At 39.7% G+C, this 20,332-nt stretch overlaps 3 protein-coding genes across 7 annotated transcripts in view; all 3 read right to left on the bottom strand.

The window, feature by feature from the left end:
* Positions 1-2,947, bottom strand: part of Fstl5 (follistatin-like 5) — a 34,582-nt gene extending 31,635 nt beyond the window's left edge. The window contains exon 1 of the mRNA XM_070662836.1: positions 882-2,947. The gene's annotated coding sequence lies outside the window, so the exon portion shown is untranslated. The remainder of the gene's footprint in view (positions 1-881) is intronic.
* Positions 2,948-3,099: 152 nt separating this feature from the next.
* Positions 3,100-8,338, bottom strand: LOC139106249 (kynurenine/alpha-aminoadipate aminotransferase, mitochondrial). Its single transcript, XM_070662839.1, has 9 exons — positions 5,840-8,338; positions 5,532-5,717; positions 5,095-5,260; positions 4,738-4,924; positions 4,392-4,508; positions 3,969-4,292; positions 3,716-3,842; positions 3,340-3,548; positions 3,100-3,250 (listed from the first exon to the last, which is right to left on the bottom strand). Exons 2-9 carry the CDS (start codon positions 5,596-5,598, stop codon positions 3,197-3,199), a joined length of 1,251 nt encoding a protein of 416 aa, XP_070518940.1. The 5' UTR covers positions 5,599-5,717; positions 5,840-8,338; the 3' UTR covers positions 3,100-3,196.
* A 3,929-nt stretch (positions 8,339-12,267) lies between these two features.
* LOC139106230 (uncharacterized) overlaps positions 12,268-20,332 on the bottom strand; it is a 75,686-nt gene continuing 67,621 nt past the window's right edge. For 3 of the 5 annotated variants that reach the window (XM_070662803.1, XM_070662800.1, XM_070662799.1), the window contains 5 exons: positions 15,409-15,616; positions 15,163-15,328; positions 14,543-14,818; positions 13,909-14,315; positions 12,268-13,702 (listed from right to left, as the gene is read on the bottom strand). In XM_070662803.1, the coding sequence (XP_070518904.1) occupies positions 13,558-13,702; positions 13,909-14,315; positions 14,543-14,818; positions 15,163-15,328; positions 15,409-15,614 (1,200 nt within the window). In that variant the 5' untranslated portion in view covers positions 15,615-15,616 and the 3' untranslated portion in view covers positions 12,268-13,557. Of the gene's footprint in view, positions 13,703-13,908; positions 14,316-14,542; positions 14,819-15,162; positions 15,617-16,003; positions 16,066-20,332 lie in introns of all 5 variants that reach the window. The other 2 variants (XM_070662802.1, XM_070662798.1) reach the window with 2 other exon arrangements.

Below are 20,332 nucleotides of genomic sequence, written 5' to 3'. Positions count from 1 at the left end.
GAAGCCGCTGCTCGTCGCGTGCTTTCACATGTGGGGTGCTAGTAGCGCGGACTGCATGACTTATCACTAATTAAAAAATTAGCCAAAACCTGTAATTACAGCCCGGCCGGCGCGCATTACATTACGGTACAGAAATTACAAAGAAATGAGATTTTTGATACGAGACACACCGTCGGAACGCGGCTTAATGTAATATTAATGAAAACGTAGGTAGGTTGCTTTAATAGTGATATTTTAATAACGTTTTTATCGTTGATGTTAACATTATTCAGACGGTTCCATTAATTTTAAATGTAAGCATTCCCGCAGCGTAATAATATGTATAAAATATAAAATGCAAATACTTATTGTTAAAATGTACATTGCAACGTTGTACGTGTATAAATGCATTCTGTTTCCTTCCCCCTTTTCAGCTTTAATTTTCCTTTTATTTCTTGACGCTTTGAAAACTTTTTTTTAAATCACAAAATGAAGTAAAACTAAGCTGCGTTTATTCGATACCGGATCATTTCTCTCAATTTCGCATAAAATAAGTATAAAAATATATCAAAACTTCTTTTAAGAAATCAAATAGAGAAATATTGCGCTGAAAATTCAAAGTGCGAAAATATCAGGACGTTTATTTATCCCTACATTTTTTTCACGTGCGAAATTAAAATCATTTCAATGTTGACCATCAGAAAATATTCTAAATCACGTAAATAAAAAAATTAAAAAAATATTAATATACACATATAATAATTATTTGATAAAACATGTATGCATAAAATAATTTAAATCGTTCAAGGTACTAAACGTACGTAATATTCTCTTTCCCCAAAGTTACAAGATAAAAACAAATTCATGAGCGCAATATATAGGATTCTGTCGGTTCAACTTACCCCGTGTGACTGACCTGACTAGCTTTAGTTTCGTCAGGATAATACCCTCGCCGCCACCGCAGTAAACACAGCACCCGCCACTTTCGTCTCACGACACTGTGCTGGATTACGTTCACGCAGCCTGGACTCTAGGCTCCACGCCGGCGACGGGGATGCCGGAAGGTGCTCGGCCCCGGGTTGTGATTCCGAAGCAGGAAAAGGACCGGACTTCGCGCTGGTCGCGCGGTTGAAAAAGCTGCGCCGGGGTGCATAAATCAGAGGCGAGATTGCCGAGAACGCGTGCTCGATGGTTCACTGCAACGTACGAGGGATGCGGCGGACACGACTGGGAACGAGTGCCATTGCCGCGAGCTCGCGAGATAAGGTACGGGGGATGATACGCGAGCGGGGTGACCGTTCAGCGTACGTGTGCGCAAATGAATGGAAATCACGGAGGATCGGAGGAGCGGGCAGAGTCGGCGACTGAATAAACAAACGAGGCTAGGGTGTCCACGAGCCCGATGGCGCGCACTGGACCGGAAACCGGGGGTGGAGGGGGGTAAACAGCCACGCGTTCGCTCTTAGGTGCGAGGGGGTGAACGGTGGTACATGCGTGCGACGTACGATATGCGTGCACAGCCCCTCTGCGGCCCTCTGCGTGTGTCCGTACGCACGTGCGAAGGGTACGAGGGGTGCAGGAGATCCTCCGGCCGCGACGGTGGCTCAGGGTGTACTGAACGTCCACCCCGGGACGAGGGGGAGGGTTGAAGCCGCTGGAGAACGGCGCAGTGTCTAATCCGACGTTACCTAACTGCGTGGCGTTCGGCGCCATGGAAACGGCACGTTTGCGCTTGCGTTGGCCATAGATCGACTTGAACTTTTTTTTGGCAATTCCGCCAGTTACTTCGAGAACTCGCAATAAAAGCCGCTATTAATTCTCTATAAGTGTCGCGTCCGAGAAAAAGGGGGGAGAAGGGTGGGTAAAGGGCGGAAAAGGGGGATAACTTCGCAATTTGTCGCTCTCCGGGGGAAACGAGCTTTAGCAGCGGTCGGCGCGCGTTGACCCGTAAGGAATCGCGGGTGGAACGAATATTATAGAGGCAGCTTGCAGAGATCTTTAATTAATTCCCCCGTTATCTGGCTAATTAAACACGGTGGAACCTTCGTTACCGCGACGCCCGGCTTTTCTCTTTGACAAGCGGAGGGAAAATGCGATTAAGACAAAAGGAGCAAGTCGTATTACGTCTCGGTCAATTTTGAGATAGCTCTATTTGCGAGTCATTGTTGGTAGGAACGTTTATATATCCGCTAAACGTCGAATTTTTTACGGTAATCCCGACCACGGTGACATCTCTCGTCGTTATTGCATCCTCGAGAGAAGAGAACTCCAGTTTTACGGAAAAAATCGATGAAGAAGTTAAAGTAGCTTATAAATTTTTATCGTTCGCAAAATGTCTTAGGTACGTTGATAATGTTTCATAGACGATAGTTAACGTTAAACGCGTTCGTTTTTTTTTTATTAGCGGTTAAAAAATTTTAATCAACGAAACTAGTGCGAATAAATTAATAATGAGAGATTATCTTTTTTTATACACTGTATCAATGTAATAATAATATATTATGTGATTGTAATTCTAATGGTTTAATTACGAACTGCTGATAAATTCACAATACGTTGCCGTTATTTTATCCTACGAGTCGGTTCGCATTACGAACCACCAGCGAGACACTATTGATTTTCAAGATTTAATATAAATTTCATCACAATTTAGAATAATATGCAAATTAATATGCTGAATTATAAATTTGTAGAAATACAGAGAATTAATAAATTTTAATTTTCAAATAACGTAAATGGAATAAATAAAAAAATAATATTAGAAAGAAAGAAAGTACGGTTCAGCGGTGAAAAAAGAAAAGAATTAATTATCTTGAAATAAGGAAAAATTAAATGAGAATGTATTTTCGACCGTTATGTCTTCTACATCGGTAAAAACAACAGCAACATTTTGTTAAAAATGACAAATTAAATATATTAGCACAACATATTATTAAATAGCATATTTAAAATAAATTAAAATAATATATTACCTGTAATGCCAAATATTAAATGATAAGCATTTAGAGTATGTACGTTCATCTGTAATTAAATTTATTACTCACCGTAGTATATTAAAATATCTACGTTTGATTGCGAATAAATTAGTGTCCACTTTATTACTTTATTATTATTTGTCTATTTTTTTTTTTTTAATCATTTATTAGCTGCAATAAAAATATTTTATATTAAAAAAATGCGTGTTAGATTATGTAACAACTCTCGTGATTTAATCCTGTTATTTTTTCTTGGCTGATTCTTCACGTATTAGCTTGGCCACTATAGATAGCGCCTGGAAAAAGAAAAATAATTTTACGTCGTATAAATATATATAGAATATTGTAATTTTGATGGATAATTAAAAGTAATTTTTAAATTTACTTTGTCTATTTCCTCCGGTGAAGAGTAACTGTAGCTAAGTCTCAAGTAGGAATCGTGTTTCGCAGCACTGTAGTTGAAAGCATTCCCGGGTAGAATAAAAATACCTTGAGGCACGCATTTATTCAATACAAAATCCATCATGTTATCTACAACCGTTACTTTAATCCAAAAGAAGAATCCGCCTTGTGGCACGTACCATTCCGCCAAACCTGAACGAACAGTAATTTCACGTGTGGGAAAAATCTTAAAATTATCTCCAGAAATTCAAGTCAACGGAGAACCGAACGTAAAAAATTCATTTAACAATCAATAAATTATTCCGAACTTAATCACCTAATAGCGGCAACGTTGAAAGATCTCAAAATTAATTACGTACCTTTTAAATGTTTCTCAACTAAGCTCAGCATTATGTCGCGTCGATCCTGATAAAATTTTCGAACGTCTTTGAAATGTTTCTCGAATTTCCGCGGACTCCAGTTCTCGAAGAGCTTCAAAAGCAGCATCTGAAAAAAAAAAAAGAGAGAATGTTAGAATGTGGCTTGCGGTGGATGTATAGAAGAGATTATAGCAGGACAGTGCTGATCGCGATAAAATAAATTAAAAGACAGCGGAAAATTAAACTTTAAAACCTGAGACAAAGACGACGGATGCATGACAGAATTTCCCATATGAGTAATTAATTTAACTGCGATGTCTCGGTGAGCTGTGACGACGCCGACGCGAAGTCCAGCGCTCATTATCTTGCTGAAAGAGTCCATTCTGATTACTCGGCCGTCGGTGTCGAGGGATATAAACGACGTGGGCTGCTTATCCGTGAATTGGATAAAGTAATAAGGGTCGTCCTCGACAATTAGGAAATCATATTTCTGCGCCAATTCATATACCTTGACTCGTCGCTCCTCCGACAAAATAGTTCCCGTAGGATTTGCTCCAGTCGGATTCGTGTAAATAAGCTGAAAATTTTGTAAAGGAATTTTTTTTCGTTATTACGAGAGAAACAAAAGTAAAAAAATAATACTCTTGGCGTGGAACAGCGATCGCTTCTGACTCACTTTTGGCATTGGTTTACCGTCTTTAAGTCTTTTCTCGCATTCCGCGCTGATTTCCTCGGGAATTATTCCATCAGCGTCTTGATGAATTTCGATAATTTCCGGTAACCATGGTTTTAACTAAAAAAAAAATATTTAATATTAATATAAAGAAATAATAATAATTTATTCAAATTTGTTTAAATGTTAGGAAATAGACGTGCTGGTAAAATTAAGAGAATTTTATCTGTAATTAATTCGCGTATCATATAACATACATATTATATTATTGAGTAAATTATGTAATTTTTTATAATTTTTTTTTTTTACATCGTTCATTATATTTTCATAATATTAATTCATAACGAACCGCTCCAATTACGCCCGTATACAATGGCACTTGAATCATAACTGGGTCGTTCTCGTTGATCATCATCTCAAAAATTTTACTACAAGCGTCTAAAGTGCCGCAAGTGAAAACAACGTCCCAGTTGTTATGTCTCGGTGTGTGCCACGTTTTTTGAAACTCCTTCCATTTTTCTAAGAACGGTTTATAACTTTGAAAGGAAAACATTATACAAAAATTATGTTAATAACGTGGAGACACGTGAGCTACTTCGCAACAATTTAGATTATTATTTGGAGGAATAATTTTATTGTCACACTTATTTTTGACGTTGGAAAAATTGAAGTCCATTTGAAATATAATTATCGATATCTTACTTACCCCTGAGAGGCCCCATATTGTAATGCCGTAGACACTTCTTGCTGGTTGAAATTAATTGGTATGTCATATTTATACGTCGTAGAAATAGCTTTGATGGGATACGTTGCGGTATTTGGCATACCGCCAGCCAGATTTATGCAATTCGGGTTTAACATGAAAGACTCGGCTAAAATTTTAAATGATAAATAACTTCAAGATAAGATAATGTTAAACTAAATATAAATAATCTATATATGCATTAATTTAATAAAAAAAAGTTAAGCGATCCTTATCAAACGTTGAATAAATTAAATTATATATTATATAAATTTAGATTAATTTTATTAATTAAATTATATTACTTTAAAAGACTTTGACTTAAACATTCTTTAACACAAACTGTAAACTTTGAATAAAAAAAAAAGTGTAACAAATAAAAATTGCAAATGACTATTTACTTAACGTCCTAATTAAGTTCTCCTGTCGCCTGTTGGCGAATTTAGAAAAGAACTTGCTGTAATCCATGACGATCTTTATCTCTCACGTGAAGGAACTTTCAATTTTTCCTTCCTTTTCTTCGTTACGATGATAAGATTTTTCAAGCAACGCTGTCAGCGGTGACGTTTTAATGCTAAAGCAAGCAGCTATAAACGTCCAAGTAAAATCAATGATCGTTATTCAAAGATATGTATATTTATTTATTAAAAAATTATTTGAATAAAAAAACATTTTTTTTTTTTATTTAATTAATTAATTTGACTTTTACCTTTAGCTTGCTAACTCAGAATATTGTAACACTATACAAATAGTACGTTGTATTCACAGCTGGATACGCTAACTAAACGCAGAGCTATGCGTCGGTGGCTTTAAGAGGCTCGTTATTTACTAGTCATTCCGGTTATCAATCTTTATACACATTTACCATGTCACGACCACGTATGTGTCTTTGATAAGTGCTGTTTACAATATACAGGCCTTTTCACTATCGTACATCGTAATACGATTGAACAATGACAATGCTAATTATAACAGAATAAAATTAAATGAGAATCTGTGTAATACGGTTTAACGTGAATACTGAAAATATAAAAATAAGAATAATGCACATACACGAGTTTCGATATTAATTAATTTCTTATTAAGCGGCAATTTATGATTTGTCATTGAAACGCCGATAAGATTTTTTTCTTTTTTTTAACGTGTATCTTATCGCATCTTTATGTGATAGGATATCATTAAAAAGAGAACAGAACTTTTGAAATATAGTCGTAACATTTATTCCAATTTATTAACATCTTGTACGTGTATGTGTGTGTATGTACTTACTGGGGTAACCACCGTGTGTCTGTAAGCGTGTGTGCCACTGTCTCCATCGCTTCTGTTTTTTTAATTATTTACTTTTTTTTTTTTTTAACGCTTTGGATAACATTTTGAGTAAGTTATTGTATTACGTTGCCCGATAGACGCTCCATTCGATATCGATCGATCGGCCATACGGCATTAATCGGCAGTCGGCTGGATTTTTGATCGATCTCTAGTAATAATAAAAAAATATTTAAAAAAAATTAAGAGCTATCGACGTCGAACAGAACGTTTTCAGCTTTCGGGTCTCGCTCCGACGACCGACAAAACGGGTCTCGTACATTATTTGCCAGGCATAAATTTGCTTCGTTACGTTGATTACATCCGTTCTTTTTTTTAATTTTTATTTTATCGTTTCGTAATCGACCTGATCGTGTGACGTTAATGATCACAAAGAACAATTAATGAACGAAAGTAGAGCGCGAGAAATTAAGGTTTTTTAATTTAATTTTTAATTGTGTTTTAATTATATTTTGATTAAAAATTTTTATATTTATATTAGAACACAATTTTTAAACACAATCAAGTATTTTTTTAAACATAAAAGCGTCCTGAAATATATTAAAATATTAATGACGTGTATGTAAATTAAAAAAAAAAGAATTAAAATAAAATTATCGATAATATCGCGACCAAGATTTAATATAATAATTATATTTTCAATTTTATTATCGGATCATACTATTATCCCATCGTGTCGGTCGATGGAGTTCCTGTACCGTTTTTTTTTTTCTTTTATTTTTTTGAGGCCGTTCGTGCTGCACGATAATTTTAGTTATCATTTTTCCTTTACGTTTTCTCGCGCTTTTGCTAAATCCAAGTCTCATTCTCGCAATTAATACGGTTTCGCCGTGGAGCTATTTACAAAACGGAACACTTAACAACTGCGCCTGTGTAAGTTTATTGCGAGCTAATTATCGAGCCGTCAGATTTTGTTTTTGGGTTTTTTTTTTCTTTTTTCATTTTTTTTTTTTTTCACTCTAACGATAACGCAAGTAAGTAATGGGCGTCCGTTTATGTAACACGCTCATTCTCTCATCACTAAACACGTTCGTACGGACTCTCACATCATGAATTTCAGAGTTAAGCTTTTTGGGCTTTAAATTAATGATTCAAATGATATTTCGGTTTAAATGGCGCACGCCTGGAAGTTGCACGTTTGCATTCTGCTAATCCGCGGTAAAATCAACATCATTCTAAAGAGACGAACGTAACGCGCAACGTATTCATTTCTTCAGTTTAATTTATTAAAGTCCATTTCAATTAGTTACGTTAAAACCTTTTTATTTTTGTTTAATGTAGTATTCTAATATGCAAATTATTAAATAAATATTTCGCGTCACATATTTAATGTGAGAAATATATTTAGCGGCGCGTGCATTTTATTTTATTTTTTTTAAGGTAATATTTGTCGTCAGCGTGACAAACGTGCACTTCGCTTTTGTGCACCCTTTCAATGATACGACAGTAATAGTGAAAGTACAAATAAATGCGAGTCGCAAAGATGTAAAAACCTCTTTTTGTCAATAAACAATATTTCTTTATAAATAAAAAAAGAAATAAAAAAAAAAAATAGAATGAGGAACTAGAAATAAATCTTAAGACAAAGCAATTTTCCATTCATCCCGAGTGGAAATTGATAGGTAGGAATTAATTTCCACTCGGGATCATCATGAGCAAGCAAATTATTAGCATTGCAAAGTAACACATATTCTAGTAAATTCAAATAAGTATTTAAATAAAATTAATATATATAAAAAAAATTAATGGTAGTGTACACTGAAAATACAAATAGTCAAATATATTAGAGGATGTGACATCTTTTACACAAAAGTGAAAAAAATGCTAACATTTCAATTTTGTGTTATCTATACTTATATACAGGATGATTCATGTATGGAAAAAAAAAAAAAAAAATTATTAATTGCTTCCCTCGAAGTTTTAGATTAAGAAAAAAAAATTTGGTTTCTAAAAATTCGTGTTGCGTTAACCCTGTATGTCTGTGCAATGATTCACCCTGTATATATCGGGAATTACATCAGTCGTATATATTAGAAAATATGATACACTAGAAATGCAACATGTGCGGTATAATAGAAATGCAATAAATATTGAGTATTCTTTTTTTTATAATGAGGAGAGAACGCGTCAACTTAAAATGATTAATTAATTCCAAGAGAAGTTTGTATGATTATTTTTATCGATAGATGCTCGGTGAATCTAGGCGCGATTTCTAGTAACAGTTCCTTATTCTTAAAAGTATCTAATGTTAAAGAGTAGAAAAATTATAAAAGTACGAAGGTCTATAATTGTTAATATAAGAGAGTTTCCGTGCAGTAGCACCAATGCGATATTTGTCATCCCTTTCTAGCTGACGTTAAAAAAAAAAAAAAAAGAGAAAAAAAAAAAAGTATTTAACGTAGTGCAAATTATAATTTATTACATCGTGAGAAAAATATTATCTTATTCTAACTTAATTAAATTGGCAAATTTCCTTTAAAAGCTTGTAATTAAATATACTCAATTTTAAAATAACTATTTTTCGTATTAATATACTTCTCTTTATCACGGGACAATTTTTAATAAAATTACCTTTGCCATCTCGAGATAAAAGAACCGTGTCAAAAGGAGGAAAAGCAGATTTCACATTAATACGTTCAAATCCCGGTGCTTTGCGGCACGGCGCGGAAACGCTCTTAAAAAGGAGTCTGTATAAGGGAAGAAGAGACCAGACGGGAAAATAGTTAATAAGGACAGTGAAGGTAGTGTATATTTTTCTAAACGACGATGGAAGAAGTGCAGCAGAAAGGCACCGAGAAAAGGTTTCACGTGGTTGTACGAATGTTAGATGCTAAAATCAATCGACACGGACTCGTTTTGTTGTACAGTCTCTAAAAAGTCTCGCACTCCGCTCTCCCACCCTTCATAAAATTATTTACATGTATACGTATGTACGTTCCGCCCGCCTAAAGTTGTGCTATACTACTTGGCACTCTCTCGCACGCACGATTCACGCATTCACGCAGCTATTCTCGCGCGTATGTATATCCGCGTAGATTTATCCTCGGCTCTTTCTGAAATTTTTATATTTCAACTAGACACTGTTTGATTGTTACATTTGGCAATTCGGCAGCACTCGCGAAGTTATCAAGCTCCTTGTCTCACGCGACTTACGGAGCGACGTGCTGCACGCCGCAACGCTGATATCTTTGTCCGATCGATTCCTTTCTTTGAGATAAACGTAAATTTATTTACCGAGGCTCGCCTGATTTTTCGTTCAAGCATAAAAGTCACTATCGCTGTTTCAGCGATACGATAAAATTATTCAGCGCACAATTATTCGTATTAGTGCGCACGTACGCGGGTTACGTCGGGCGTTCTCGAAGGATTTTAAGTGGACTTGCGAATAGTTTTATTTTTTTTTTTTTTCTTTTTGCCTAATTATATTTTCAACGTACAATTTATCGAAAAAGGAAAGAAAATAACAGCAACGTGCTTCGGTGGAAGGAACTCGGCCGGAACGAATTGGTCAGCGTGTCGACGTACAGCAGGGCGCACCTCGCGATAGTAATAATTCTGTTTTATTCTTCTACAGCCGCGCTCTGAAACTTCGCCTCGCCCCCTGCGACGACTTTTTCATGCCCTTCTACGTAATTCTCAAGCGAAACGTCGGCCTTTATACGCGTATATAACAATGATTCAATAAGGCATATGATATCCAATTAGGGGACTTCTTTTTATTTATCACGAAACTTCTTCGCGTTTATTCCTCAAAGTTTAGGAACCTCTCCGCCGTTCCTCTTTTTGTCTCCTCTTCTTTCTGTCCGCGAACTTTCTCGCGATCTCTCAGGTCTGCAAAAGTCGAAGCGTCTCTTTTTCTTTTTTTTTTTTTTTTTTTCTTTCTTTGGTCTAATGGCCGAGACTGTAACGGATAGCTGTATATAAATTATTAACGGGAATTACATGGGTCTGTAGTTTCATATTGTCGTTCGGCTACATACATTTCCTACCCCGTTTCGCGTCGTATCTCGCGTCTATGTTTCGCGGTTTGTTAAACTCGCGTTGGCGAGGTGAAGTTTGGAGCGCGGCCAACGCAATGTAAAGTCTCTTCCTCACGTAGACGACATTAGGGGCACCGGTACACAAACAGGTAAAACCTAAGACTTGAAATCTCAACCGTGAGAAATTGCGGGGCTTACGTTTCAAGACGGTCTCGCTTCGAGTTAACGATCGGCCGAAAACCGGTGCACGTAAGATTTAATGCAATTTTAATCGTTTTTTCATTTAACGATAATAAAAATCTAATCAAACGCTGGCCCTCGAGCCGGTACAGACCGTATGCATTTTTAAGGTTTTACCGTTTGCGCGCTTCAACCCGCAGAGTCTCGCCTTCTCTCCGCTCTTCGTCGACCGGCGAGGGCGAGTCGCTGTCGCATAAGCTCAACGCAACGTAACGCGTCGCAACACGACGTGTATGTACACCTATCTAAAAGTAACGGTCGCGGCACTGCGTGCGTGGCGCCTATTACAATATATTTCTCTTTTTCTGCTTTTATTAATCTTTTTTTTTTTTTGGATTTTTTTTTTTTTTTTTTTTTATTTTTTTCTTTTAAATTTAATCCCGATATAATAACTTCTTCGGCTCGTCTTACTCGTCTACTATACAAACTCTTGGCTAGAACAACGATAGGGTAGTCCACGTGCGCTCGTTTTTTTGCTTTTTACGTAAAGTGTGTGTATTTTCTGCCTTTCTTTTATTTCGTTTATCGTCGTGTGCCCTGGAGGGGTTGGCCGGCAGTGATGTTAGCCTCCGCGGAAAAGTCTCCAGATGTAGACGTAGAGGCATAAATGGCTCGTCTGGTTGAACTACGTTTTCCTTTTTATCGAAAATAGACACGAGAGTTGCTCTCGTCGACGAGAAATATGTCTCTTATTTATTTATGTCTTTTTTTTTTCTTTTTTTTTTTTTCTCCTTTGTCTTTCACGCGACGGCGCTCTAAACACTTTAATAAATTCGATTTTCTACACCCAGCGAGCTTCTCGCCAGCTAATATCACTGAGTTAAACGCGGATGAGGAACTGAAATAATCCTTCCTTTTGCTCGTATCTCTCGCGTGTCCTTGCTTTCCAATCGGATTCGATACAGGTCAATCAATCGATATTCCAGCCTGAATAAGAAGTATATGAAACGTTTACGGAACAACTTTGAGGTAGCCGAGAAAATAGACCGCCGCCGCTAAAACACCGACGGTCAAGAAATTTCGGCAACTTTAAGCCACGCCAAAAACCGTCCACGGCGATCGCTTTACTCCGGTTCCCCTCCATCAAGCACAATATCTATCTATCGTACGCAAGAGGGTTATAGACACGTACACGTACACCCAAAACCTTACAGAGCTTACAAATTACACGAATAGAAATATTTTTTTTTTTTTTTGCTTTTCTCGCGCTGGGAAAATTTGGACCGACGGCGAATCGGCAATTTTCCCTGTCGCAGATGCTGCGACGGAGAAAACCGGTTCGGCGATCATCCGAACGAAAGTGCTATTTCCCTCGATTTCTCTCACTCTCTCTCTCATTCTAAAATTTTCTCTCTCTCATTCGCAAATTCTCTCTGACTTTTTTTCTGTTTCATTCTCCCATCCACTCGCCTCGTTGTCAATCACATGTTACACTGATCATACAATTGAGTATTGCGCGCGTATTATTGTTTTCGCGAGAAGCATCACAATCAGTTCAACGAGCTTGATTATCGTCGCGCTTGTATAAAAATAATTTCCTATATCCCCCCCTCCCCTTCCCTTCCCTCCCCACCCCCCACGCATTGTAGTCGATCGGCCTTTTCCTTGACAGCCTCCTGAGTTGCGAGTTACGCGGTTCACCCTGATCGATCCGAGCGAGAATTTTCCTCGCTCGTTTGTCGAATATTCCTTTGTGCGATATAGATCACCATGCGTCTCCGTCCCGAGTTCGGCCGCCCGCGGTCGCGGGCGGTGTCGCGAACGCTAATTAGGACGCCACGAATGCCTCAAGTGAGGAAAGTGCATTTGCGCTTGCTTTCGTTGTTGAATTGGATCACGAATGTCGATTGTGCGCGCGCTCGGTCGTGCCGCGGTGGATGCAGCTCGCGAGAAATTCGCCGCGAGTGCGTCTGAGCGACGGAAAATAATGCAACGGCCCCCCGCGCCCGATCCCCTCCCCGGCTAAATAAGATCGCGGCGGAGCACGCGACCCGCGACGCCAGATTAATCGTCCCTCCCCCCCCGCGTTCTCTCCTCGCGATGCCTCGAGATGCTGGCGGGTGTATCCGCGACGCGGCAAACTTCCAGATAAACCCGGCCGCGCATTGTTCGCCAACTTATTCCGCGGCATGACGGCGCGGGCAGACGTCTGAGCTACGCTGGCAGATGGGATCTCGATGCCGTAGTTTGAACCAAGTTGTCGTCGGCTTCATCTCGCGAATCGCACCCTTCAAACGCCCCGTGTAATCCGACCCCCTCAAGTTTCGCGCTTGCCACGGAGCGTGCCACGGTACGGTCGACGTAAAATGCCTTCGATTTAGTCTACCTTAAGATGAGCTTGCTCCGGTTACGCGGCGGGAGTCACCGCCGTAATATCGAGGATCTCCGATATTTTCTCCGCGTCCGTACGAAAATGCTTTTCCGCCCGTTCCTCTTATTCGCGCGCGCTTTCCCTCCCGCCTCTTCTCTTCGTCCACGTTAACTGATATTCTTCGCGTAGCTTCTTCCTTCGTTCTTGCGACTCGCGACGATTACGGTACGTTCGATATTAAAATTCTGTTTATTTTTAATTTTATCAAAATTTAAATACTTTGAATATCTTCGTGATACTTTTATCGTAATAGCAATTGACGCGTAAATCCGACGACTGGTGCAAATAAATAAGTTTTCAAATCGACGTAAATATATTTCAACGGCGGCGAGATTCTATGTAAGAAAAAAAAAAATAAAAATAAAATAAAATAAAATAAATAATTTTTAAAGGTAAGAAGACCGGATGTTCAATTTTTCGTGCAAATGATTTCCTCAGATATCGACATTCTGGATTTAGCTTCGTGTCTCGGTAAAAACAGGTTGAGGGGCATGCTACGAAAGGCGCATCTTAAAAGAGCGTTTCTTGGGACCATATTGGCGGGATTGATGGTAATGGCGTTGGTGGTCTGTGCCTCAGCTCGATCGGCGGTGAACACGGTGGAGATCCCACGCTACTCTGACTGCTACTGGTTGTCGTTGAGGCTGGTTGCGACCTATTAGTAAAGATGCACCTGTTAAATTATTTCCTTCTCTTAAATATACATATACTAAAAGAGAAAAAAATAATTCCAGACCAGAACGCTCTTTGCAATAATTTCTCGTTAAAAATGTTATTTTTAATAATTTCTTTTATTAAAAAAAAAAAAAAAAAAAAAGGAAAAATTGGAGATTGGATCGTATATTTATAATAAAAATTTACCTGGAGGTTTCGACAGCGGCACTGATGGTCAAACATTCTTGGCAGGGCTTGTTACCGGCTCGTCGCCTGGGCACGCAGCCCGTGCATCCGTCCCATTTCTCGGGGATCCGTTTTTTCCTAGAAGGCACCCGTAGGAACCGCCGACAGCTTGGCCCAGGCGCATCCGAGTCCGTGGAAAACCCCGAGACCTCGTCCTCGGTGTCGACGCACTGCTCCTCGTCCTCGTTCTTCAGGAAGACGGAGTCAGAGCCGAGGGACCTGGTGTCCGGATCGGGAGGATCCACGCTGCCCATCGATGCCAGCGGCGCTCTTTTGCCCGACGACGCCGCCATAAGGCTGCCGACTGCTCCAGCATAAAGACCGACCTCGCTGCCACACGGCGACAAATCCGGGGTTGGTTGTATTACCTGATTGCAGAAATCATCGGTAGACGATCGTCGATTTAAAATATCATATTACAGAGACTTAAGGAGGACGAAATAATTTTTTCAGCGCGCATATACAGAAAAAAAAAAAAATATATATATATAAAAATAAAAAATATATTAAAAAAATTAAAAAAAAAAACTGAAAAAATTAAAATCGAAAAAGGTCGTCTAAAAGAAAAATTTGCGATCGTGAATATCGTGTCTACCTGGATATCGATAGGGTAATATAAATCCCATGGCTCGTCGTAGGCGGCGTGACGCGGGTAGGATGGAGGAGGCGGAAGGCACGGCATTACCATGGCTGAACCCCTTCGTTCTAGATAACTACTTCCAGTGCTGCTACAGGTGACCGAGCTACATCTTCTGTGATCGACCGGGGGAGCCAACCTCGGTTGCCTGATTGGCGGTGCTAGCAGGGCGTCGTATCCACCTCCGACTGAGGCGAAGCGAGGTGCCACCACGGGTGAACGAGACTGGTTCATCTGGCGTAAATATTTCCATCAATTACAAGTGCCTTGGTGAACGGACAAATTGCTAAGCTAAACGGAACTCAAACAGAGCACTCTCTGAAAACGTGCCACGGCTTTTGGTGTCGTTCCAACATATTCACATCCCGCTAAAAATGTTTTCAAACCAAATGATTTAATCGATAACGCTGCTTCGAGATTTAATCTTATTAAAAAAAAAAAAAAAAAATTATTTTATTATTGTTTCAATATTAACGATTATGGAAAATTGTGTTCTATTTCAAGAGCGGCGTACTTGTCAATTTTTCTTGCCGAATGCAAATATATAAAAAATATTAAAATTACTCGCTACGATGTACCTCAACGCACAACGATCTTCTTGGCCCGCGACCCAGCCTGGGTGGTAGCCTGGCGATCGCTTCGAGAGCGGCGGCGAGGGCGCGTTCTTCGGCTTCAGCTTCCGCGACCGCCGCGGCTGCCGCGGCAGTCAAAGCCGGGTCTTCCAATTGTTTGCTCGCCTTGCACCTGGCAAATGCATAATACGCGACATTCCAATTGCGTTTTGTTCCCGCGGAAGAGAAATCGGCAACGCCCTTAGGATTTACCTGCTCTTGTAAACCACCAGCAGCACCATTAAACTGAAAAAGCCGCCGAGGGTCGCGGCGATCCGTACCCCCGTCATGACGTCGTACGTTTTGTAAAATTCGATTTTGACCTGTTCGCGCTCGCTCAGGGTCGGCGTTGCGTCTGGCAGGAACGTCGTCGGATCTGTCGTCGTCGTCCCTGTCACGTTGCTGCCGACACTCCCCATTCCTGCGGGTCAAATAAATTTCCGCTGCCGTTATCATCGCTGCGGAAAAAAGGAGGCAGGCTCTCAAGCACGCGAGCTCGACAACCGAAACGCTGATACTCCGCGAATTCGTGCTCGCGAGCTGAATAAAAGGTGTCCGTAAATTGTTTGCGAGCGCTCTCAGAAAGGTGGGCTTGAAACTCTAAGAGCCAAGTGTAAAAAGCCTCAGCGGTAACGGACAGTGATCGCGGGCTCGGCGAGAATAAAGCGTATTACGTCGCCGATTAAATAGACAAAACAAAACGGGAAGGGAGAACGACCGCGGTTCGAAGGAACTGAGCTACTTGCGAGTATTTCTTGGAGAGGAAAAGTGCATAAGCTATAAATCACATCGAGAGCATTTTGTTTACCGAACTGTGTCGGCCAACGTGCGCTGACTGGGCTCGAAAATGGAGTGACGGCGCTGAATTTCCTGGAACAGAATGAAGGCGCGCCGTCAGAAGGGGAGTTGGCATTCACCCGGCAGGATTTTGTATTATCACGACAGCAAGAAGAAAAAAAAAGAGGAAAAAAAAAAAAAAAAAAAAGAAGAGGCAGTGGAAAAATACTGAGCGAAGAAAATCGGCGCGAGTAAACGTAGTGACACACACGGGGGAGTTAGAACGGAAGAAGGGAGAAAGGGGGAGGTTTTAAAGGGGATCCTAAACCGAAGATTGAACTTCCACGACGACAGTAAGGTACCGGGAAACCTGTCTTCTTCTTTAATCCCTACCGAACTTGCCTTTACCATCCATTGTGCCGTGCAAGCCATATAATCTGTACATTAAACGAATGTTTTAATAAAACGAATGTAATTTACACAATGTTGCACTTTCGATCTTCCCGAGTCGATTAGTCGTCGATGCATTTGCACATGTATTTTCATCGCGTAAAAGGATTTTTATTTCCGCGTGGTCAATTAGAGAATTAGTCGAACCGCGTAATAAGCGGTAATATAGACGGCTTTAGGATCCCTTTAAAGAGGAACATATATACACAGATAGAGAGAGGAAAAAAAAAGAGAAAAAAAAGAAAAAAAAAAAAAAACTCTCCCCCGTAACCATCGAGCAACAGACGAGGAAGAAAACGAGGGGTACGTACACATTGCTCTCGTCGGGTTTGGCCGGCTAGCATTGTGTACGCTGAGATGGTTCACGTATTGATTCCACCTTTGCGAGCCTACCCCAATGGTTAGGAGCAACAGAGCGCACAGCAACGAATCTACCAAGACCGAAATTTCTCCCGAAACGTTGTCGCTCGTTTCGCCGTCAAGCTCTCCGAAAACTCGAATATTACGAGGTCTCTCCCAAAGCTACGTTTTAACAGGATGAGCGGTACGAAGAAAAATAAAAATCGAGGCTGTTGTCCTCGGAATAAAATTCATCCGGCAACAGTTTTATCCTACATCGCCAATCCGAAGTGAGCGTCTATTGATTTCAGGGCGGCACGCGCGATGTTAACGTGCAATAATTGCGTGAGTTGAACTGCAGATTTCGCAATTGACAAAACTCTTTAATAATCGCTTACAATTTTTACGACCGTGTTACAGACGAGATTCCGCTCAAAGAGGTCGTAAAGGACGGATTTAACGACGCGAGAATGTGCCGCACGGCTCGCAGATAGCTTCGATATTTCGCGAAAGCAAATAGCGGGCTGACATTAATATAAAATCTAAGATAAATAAACTTTTCAATCCACGTTACATGTCGATTATATCGCACGGTTCTCGTAGCGATTCTTTTACAGAACCAGTCCGCACCGCTTTCGAGCACTAACTGATATTAATTATATTAATTAATATGACTTTAAAAATCGCTTGTAATTAAAAAAGAAAGAAAAAAAGCAAAAAAAAAAAAAAAAAATCTGAAAAGATCCTTTGTTCTATTGTGATCGAATTTATTTCTAAGTTATTAAATTCTTTCTTTGTTACGCCGAGAAATTGATATTTCAAAAAGTATCGGAGGAGTTTCGAGTTTTGTGAAGAGCTGAATGTACCAGCCTGAAGCTCGCATGACAGTATGCCGGGCCCGACGATCTACCCGATGACCGAAAAATTTCTTATTTATTTGCTCGACTCAATATTACAGATTATTGGAAGAAATATCAAGCCCCTGGGGGTTTTATTGGGCATTTTGCGCCTCGGCGAATTTAACGAGCTCTTCCGTTTAAAAAGACTCTCGCGATTTGATATAAAAAAAAATAAAATAAAATAAAATAAAAAGGATAACGATTCGAACGGGAGATACTCCACCGCCCATCGAAGCACCCACGTTCTTGTCGCCATTGATTCAACGTCCTTAATCACTTGGGTTAGGTCAGATTAGGTCAGACGACAACCTGTGGATGCTCCGCATTCGAGAGGGTTGTTCTCATGTGCTCTCGCCAGTTGTACCCCCCGTAAAATTAACGGCGCGGTAAATCCCCCAAAGGGTTTCCACCTACAGAATTCTCACCACGTAGTCCGGAGCTATTTACTATTTGGTGTACAAAACGATTTCGAGTGACAAATCTCGTGCGACAATGCAGAGCGAGAATTGCAGAAGGAAAAATATTGCTTTCATCAAATTTTAATTAGCACATTATATAATATTTTATTATTATTATTATTATTATTACTTTTTTTTTTTTTATTGCGATTAATTCATTTTTAATCTTTTCAATTATTTTGACATTTTCGTAACTAATTTTTAAAACCTCTATTTATTGATAAATTTAATCCGAGGTTGCAAACTATAAAAATAAATAAAAGAAAGAGAAAAAAAACGTTTAATATTAAACATTGACCACTCCCGATAAATAATAATCCTCTTTATATTTTTTATTGCGTAAAAAGATTAACATCAAATCTGAATTTGATGAGAAGCGAGCCATCTGTCACGCAAACGGGAAGAATAAAAATGAAATATCGCTTCGTTACGCGTAAACCCGTCTTTCGAAAAGGCTTCGTGCGCTTTTTATATATCACTTTGAAATTAATTTCTAGCAGAATGTTCAATTTACGTGGCGTTGATTCGTGCGATATTTTCATCGCTCGCGCGTTTTAATTTTTCTTTCCGATCCAGCGAATAAAGTTGCTATCCGAATAGTTCACGCGGCTATAGCGCGATGTATCCGCGAACGCGTTAGATTAAGGAATCGGCATTATATCGCCGCATCTTTAGTCTAAGTGCATCGGCAGTTCCGGCGTAACGAGCAATTGAGCGTATCGACTTACGCGTTACCCGCCGCGTGTTCTAACGATCGCGGCTTCCACGTAACGCCGCCAATGAAATTTTGAAGGGGATTACCCATGGTGGATTCTGCCGCGCGCATGTGCTATTACGCGGCATTAAATTTGCGTACAATGCAGCCCGAGAATCCGCCGAAACAGTGGAGGCATAATATTAGACGTGGTATAATCAAACGGTCACGAACCGGCTAAGTCAAACATACAGATCAGTTTTCGTTGCTTGGCGCCGTTCGCTCAAAGGAAGTTAGAAATGTAATCTGTGCGTTCTTTTCGCCTTTTCGCGCTGGCGAGGCTCGCGAATCGAGCCTGCGAAATCGGCGGATCGTTTCCTTCAGCGGTAACGCAGTGCGATATTATTTGTTAATTTTTTTTCTTTTTTTTTTTTGGGAGAGCCAGAAATTGGATATTCGTTTATAGTTGTTTTAAAAACGGTGAATGTATAGATCATTTCGGAGTTTACGGTCTGTAACTTTTAATAGTTGATTAATGACTGTATAAATTGCAACCCGTACTTAAAGGAAACTAATGCAATTTTGTTTTTTGTTTTTTTTTCCTTTTTTTTTCTATTAAAATTTTATTTAAAAAGTTCAATGAAAATTTTTATAGAATTCTATTTACCAACGGGATTTCTTGAATAATTTTAAAACTGTTGCAAGTCTCAAAGGCATCGCGCCGATTATTTTAATCGTTTTTCGAACAAAATTGAAATTCTATTATTCCGGTGGAATTTTTATTTTGCCCCGTTGAATAAAATATCGTTTCGGGGAAGGATAAAACTTTTCGGTAAGCTGCGTGCCGAGAGGTCGCTCGCCGAGACTTGCGCGAGCCGGGGAAACTTTTTTGAAACGCAAATTCGCCACCCGCGCCTAACTTTCGCGTAGCGGAAGAGCGCGCGACGTCCGAGATGTATCGACGTCCAAAAAAAAAAAAAAAAAAGCCTTCGGATCCAGGTGAAAAAGTTACGGGGGCTACGAACAGGTAACTTTTATTTTCAAATATTCGCGAAAGTTAGGGCGCCAAGCCGACACGCGTAAATACCCGGGATAACACGTCGAAGCAACGGGACGTCGCGCCTCTCCGTTTCGCGTAACGACGGCGGCGAATCTTATCGACGTCCGGCAAACGGCGTTTTTCCTTTTTGACGCCCGGCGGACGCGTGTTATCATTTCCACGTCGGCAGGCGGTCAAAAAGGAGTGGCGCGACATTGGGTGAAAATGGGTCGCCCGATAATTCGTTCCCTCGAAAACATCGTTACGATATATGTATGGATTTGGGTTAACTTCGTTTCGGCGATTTCACAGTCGGCGCGGCGGAGTCTTTCGTTCGGTATACGATTGAAAAGGTAACATTAACGCGTACAAGTATTTATTTATTTAATTTTTTTTTTTTTTTTACTAAAGAGTAGTAATATATATTTTATTTTTTTTTTATAAAAAATATAAAAGTTTGGTTAACTTTTCTACCAAAATA

This window comes from Cardiocondyla obscurior, linkage group LG10 (genome assembly GCF_019399895.1).
Source record: "Cardiocondyla obscurior isolate alpha-2009 linkage group LG10, Cobs3.1, whole genome shotgun sequence".
Classification (NCBI taxonomy): domain Eukaryota; kingdom Metazoa; phylum Arthropoda; class Insecta; order Hymenoptera; family Formicidae; genus Cardiocondyla; species Cardiocondyla obscurior.
The sequence above is the reverse complement of the archived record's forward strand: the minus strand, read 5'-3'. Positions and strand labels throughout refer to the sequence as shown.

Excerpts from the sequence above, each read along its gene's own strand:
- LOC139106249 (XM_070662839.1), bottom strand. The coding sequence starts at position 5,598 with ATGGATTACAGCAAGTTCTTTTCTAAATTCGCCAACAGGCGACAGGAG. Across the intron at positions 3,843-3,968 it reads ATCCGTCGTCTTTGTCTCAG|ATGCTGCTTTTGAAGCTCTT; the intron begins GTTTTAAAGTTT and ends TTTTTTTTTCAG. Across the intron at positions 3,549-3,715 it reads AGTTGAGAAACATTTAAAAG|GTTTGGCGGAATGGTACGTG; the intron begins GTACGTAATTAA and ends CTGTTCGTTCAG.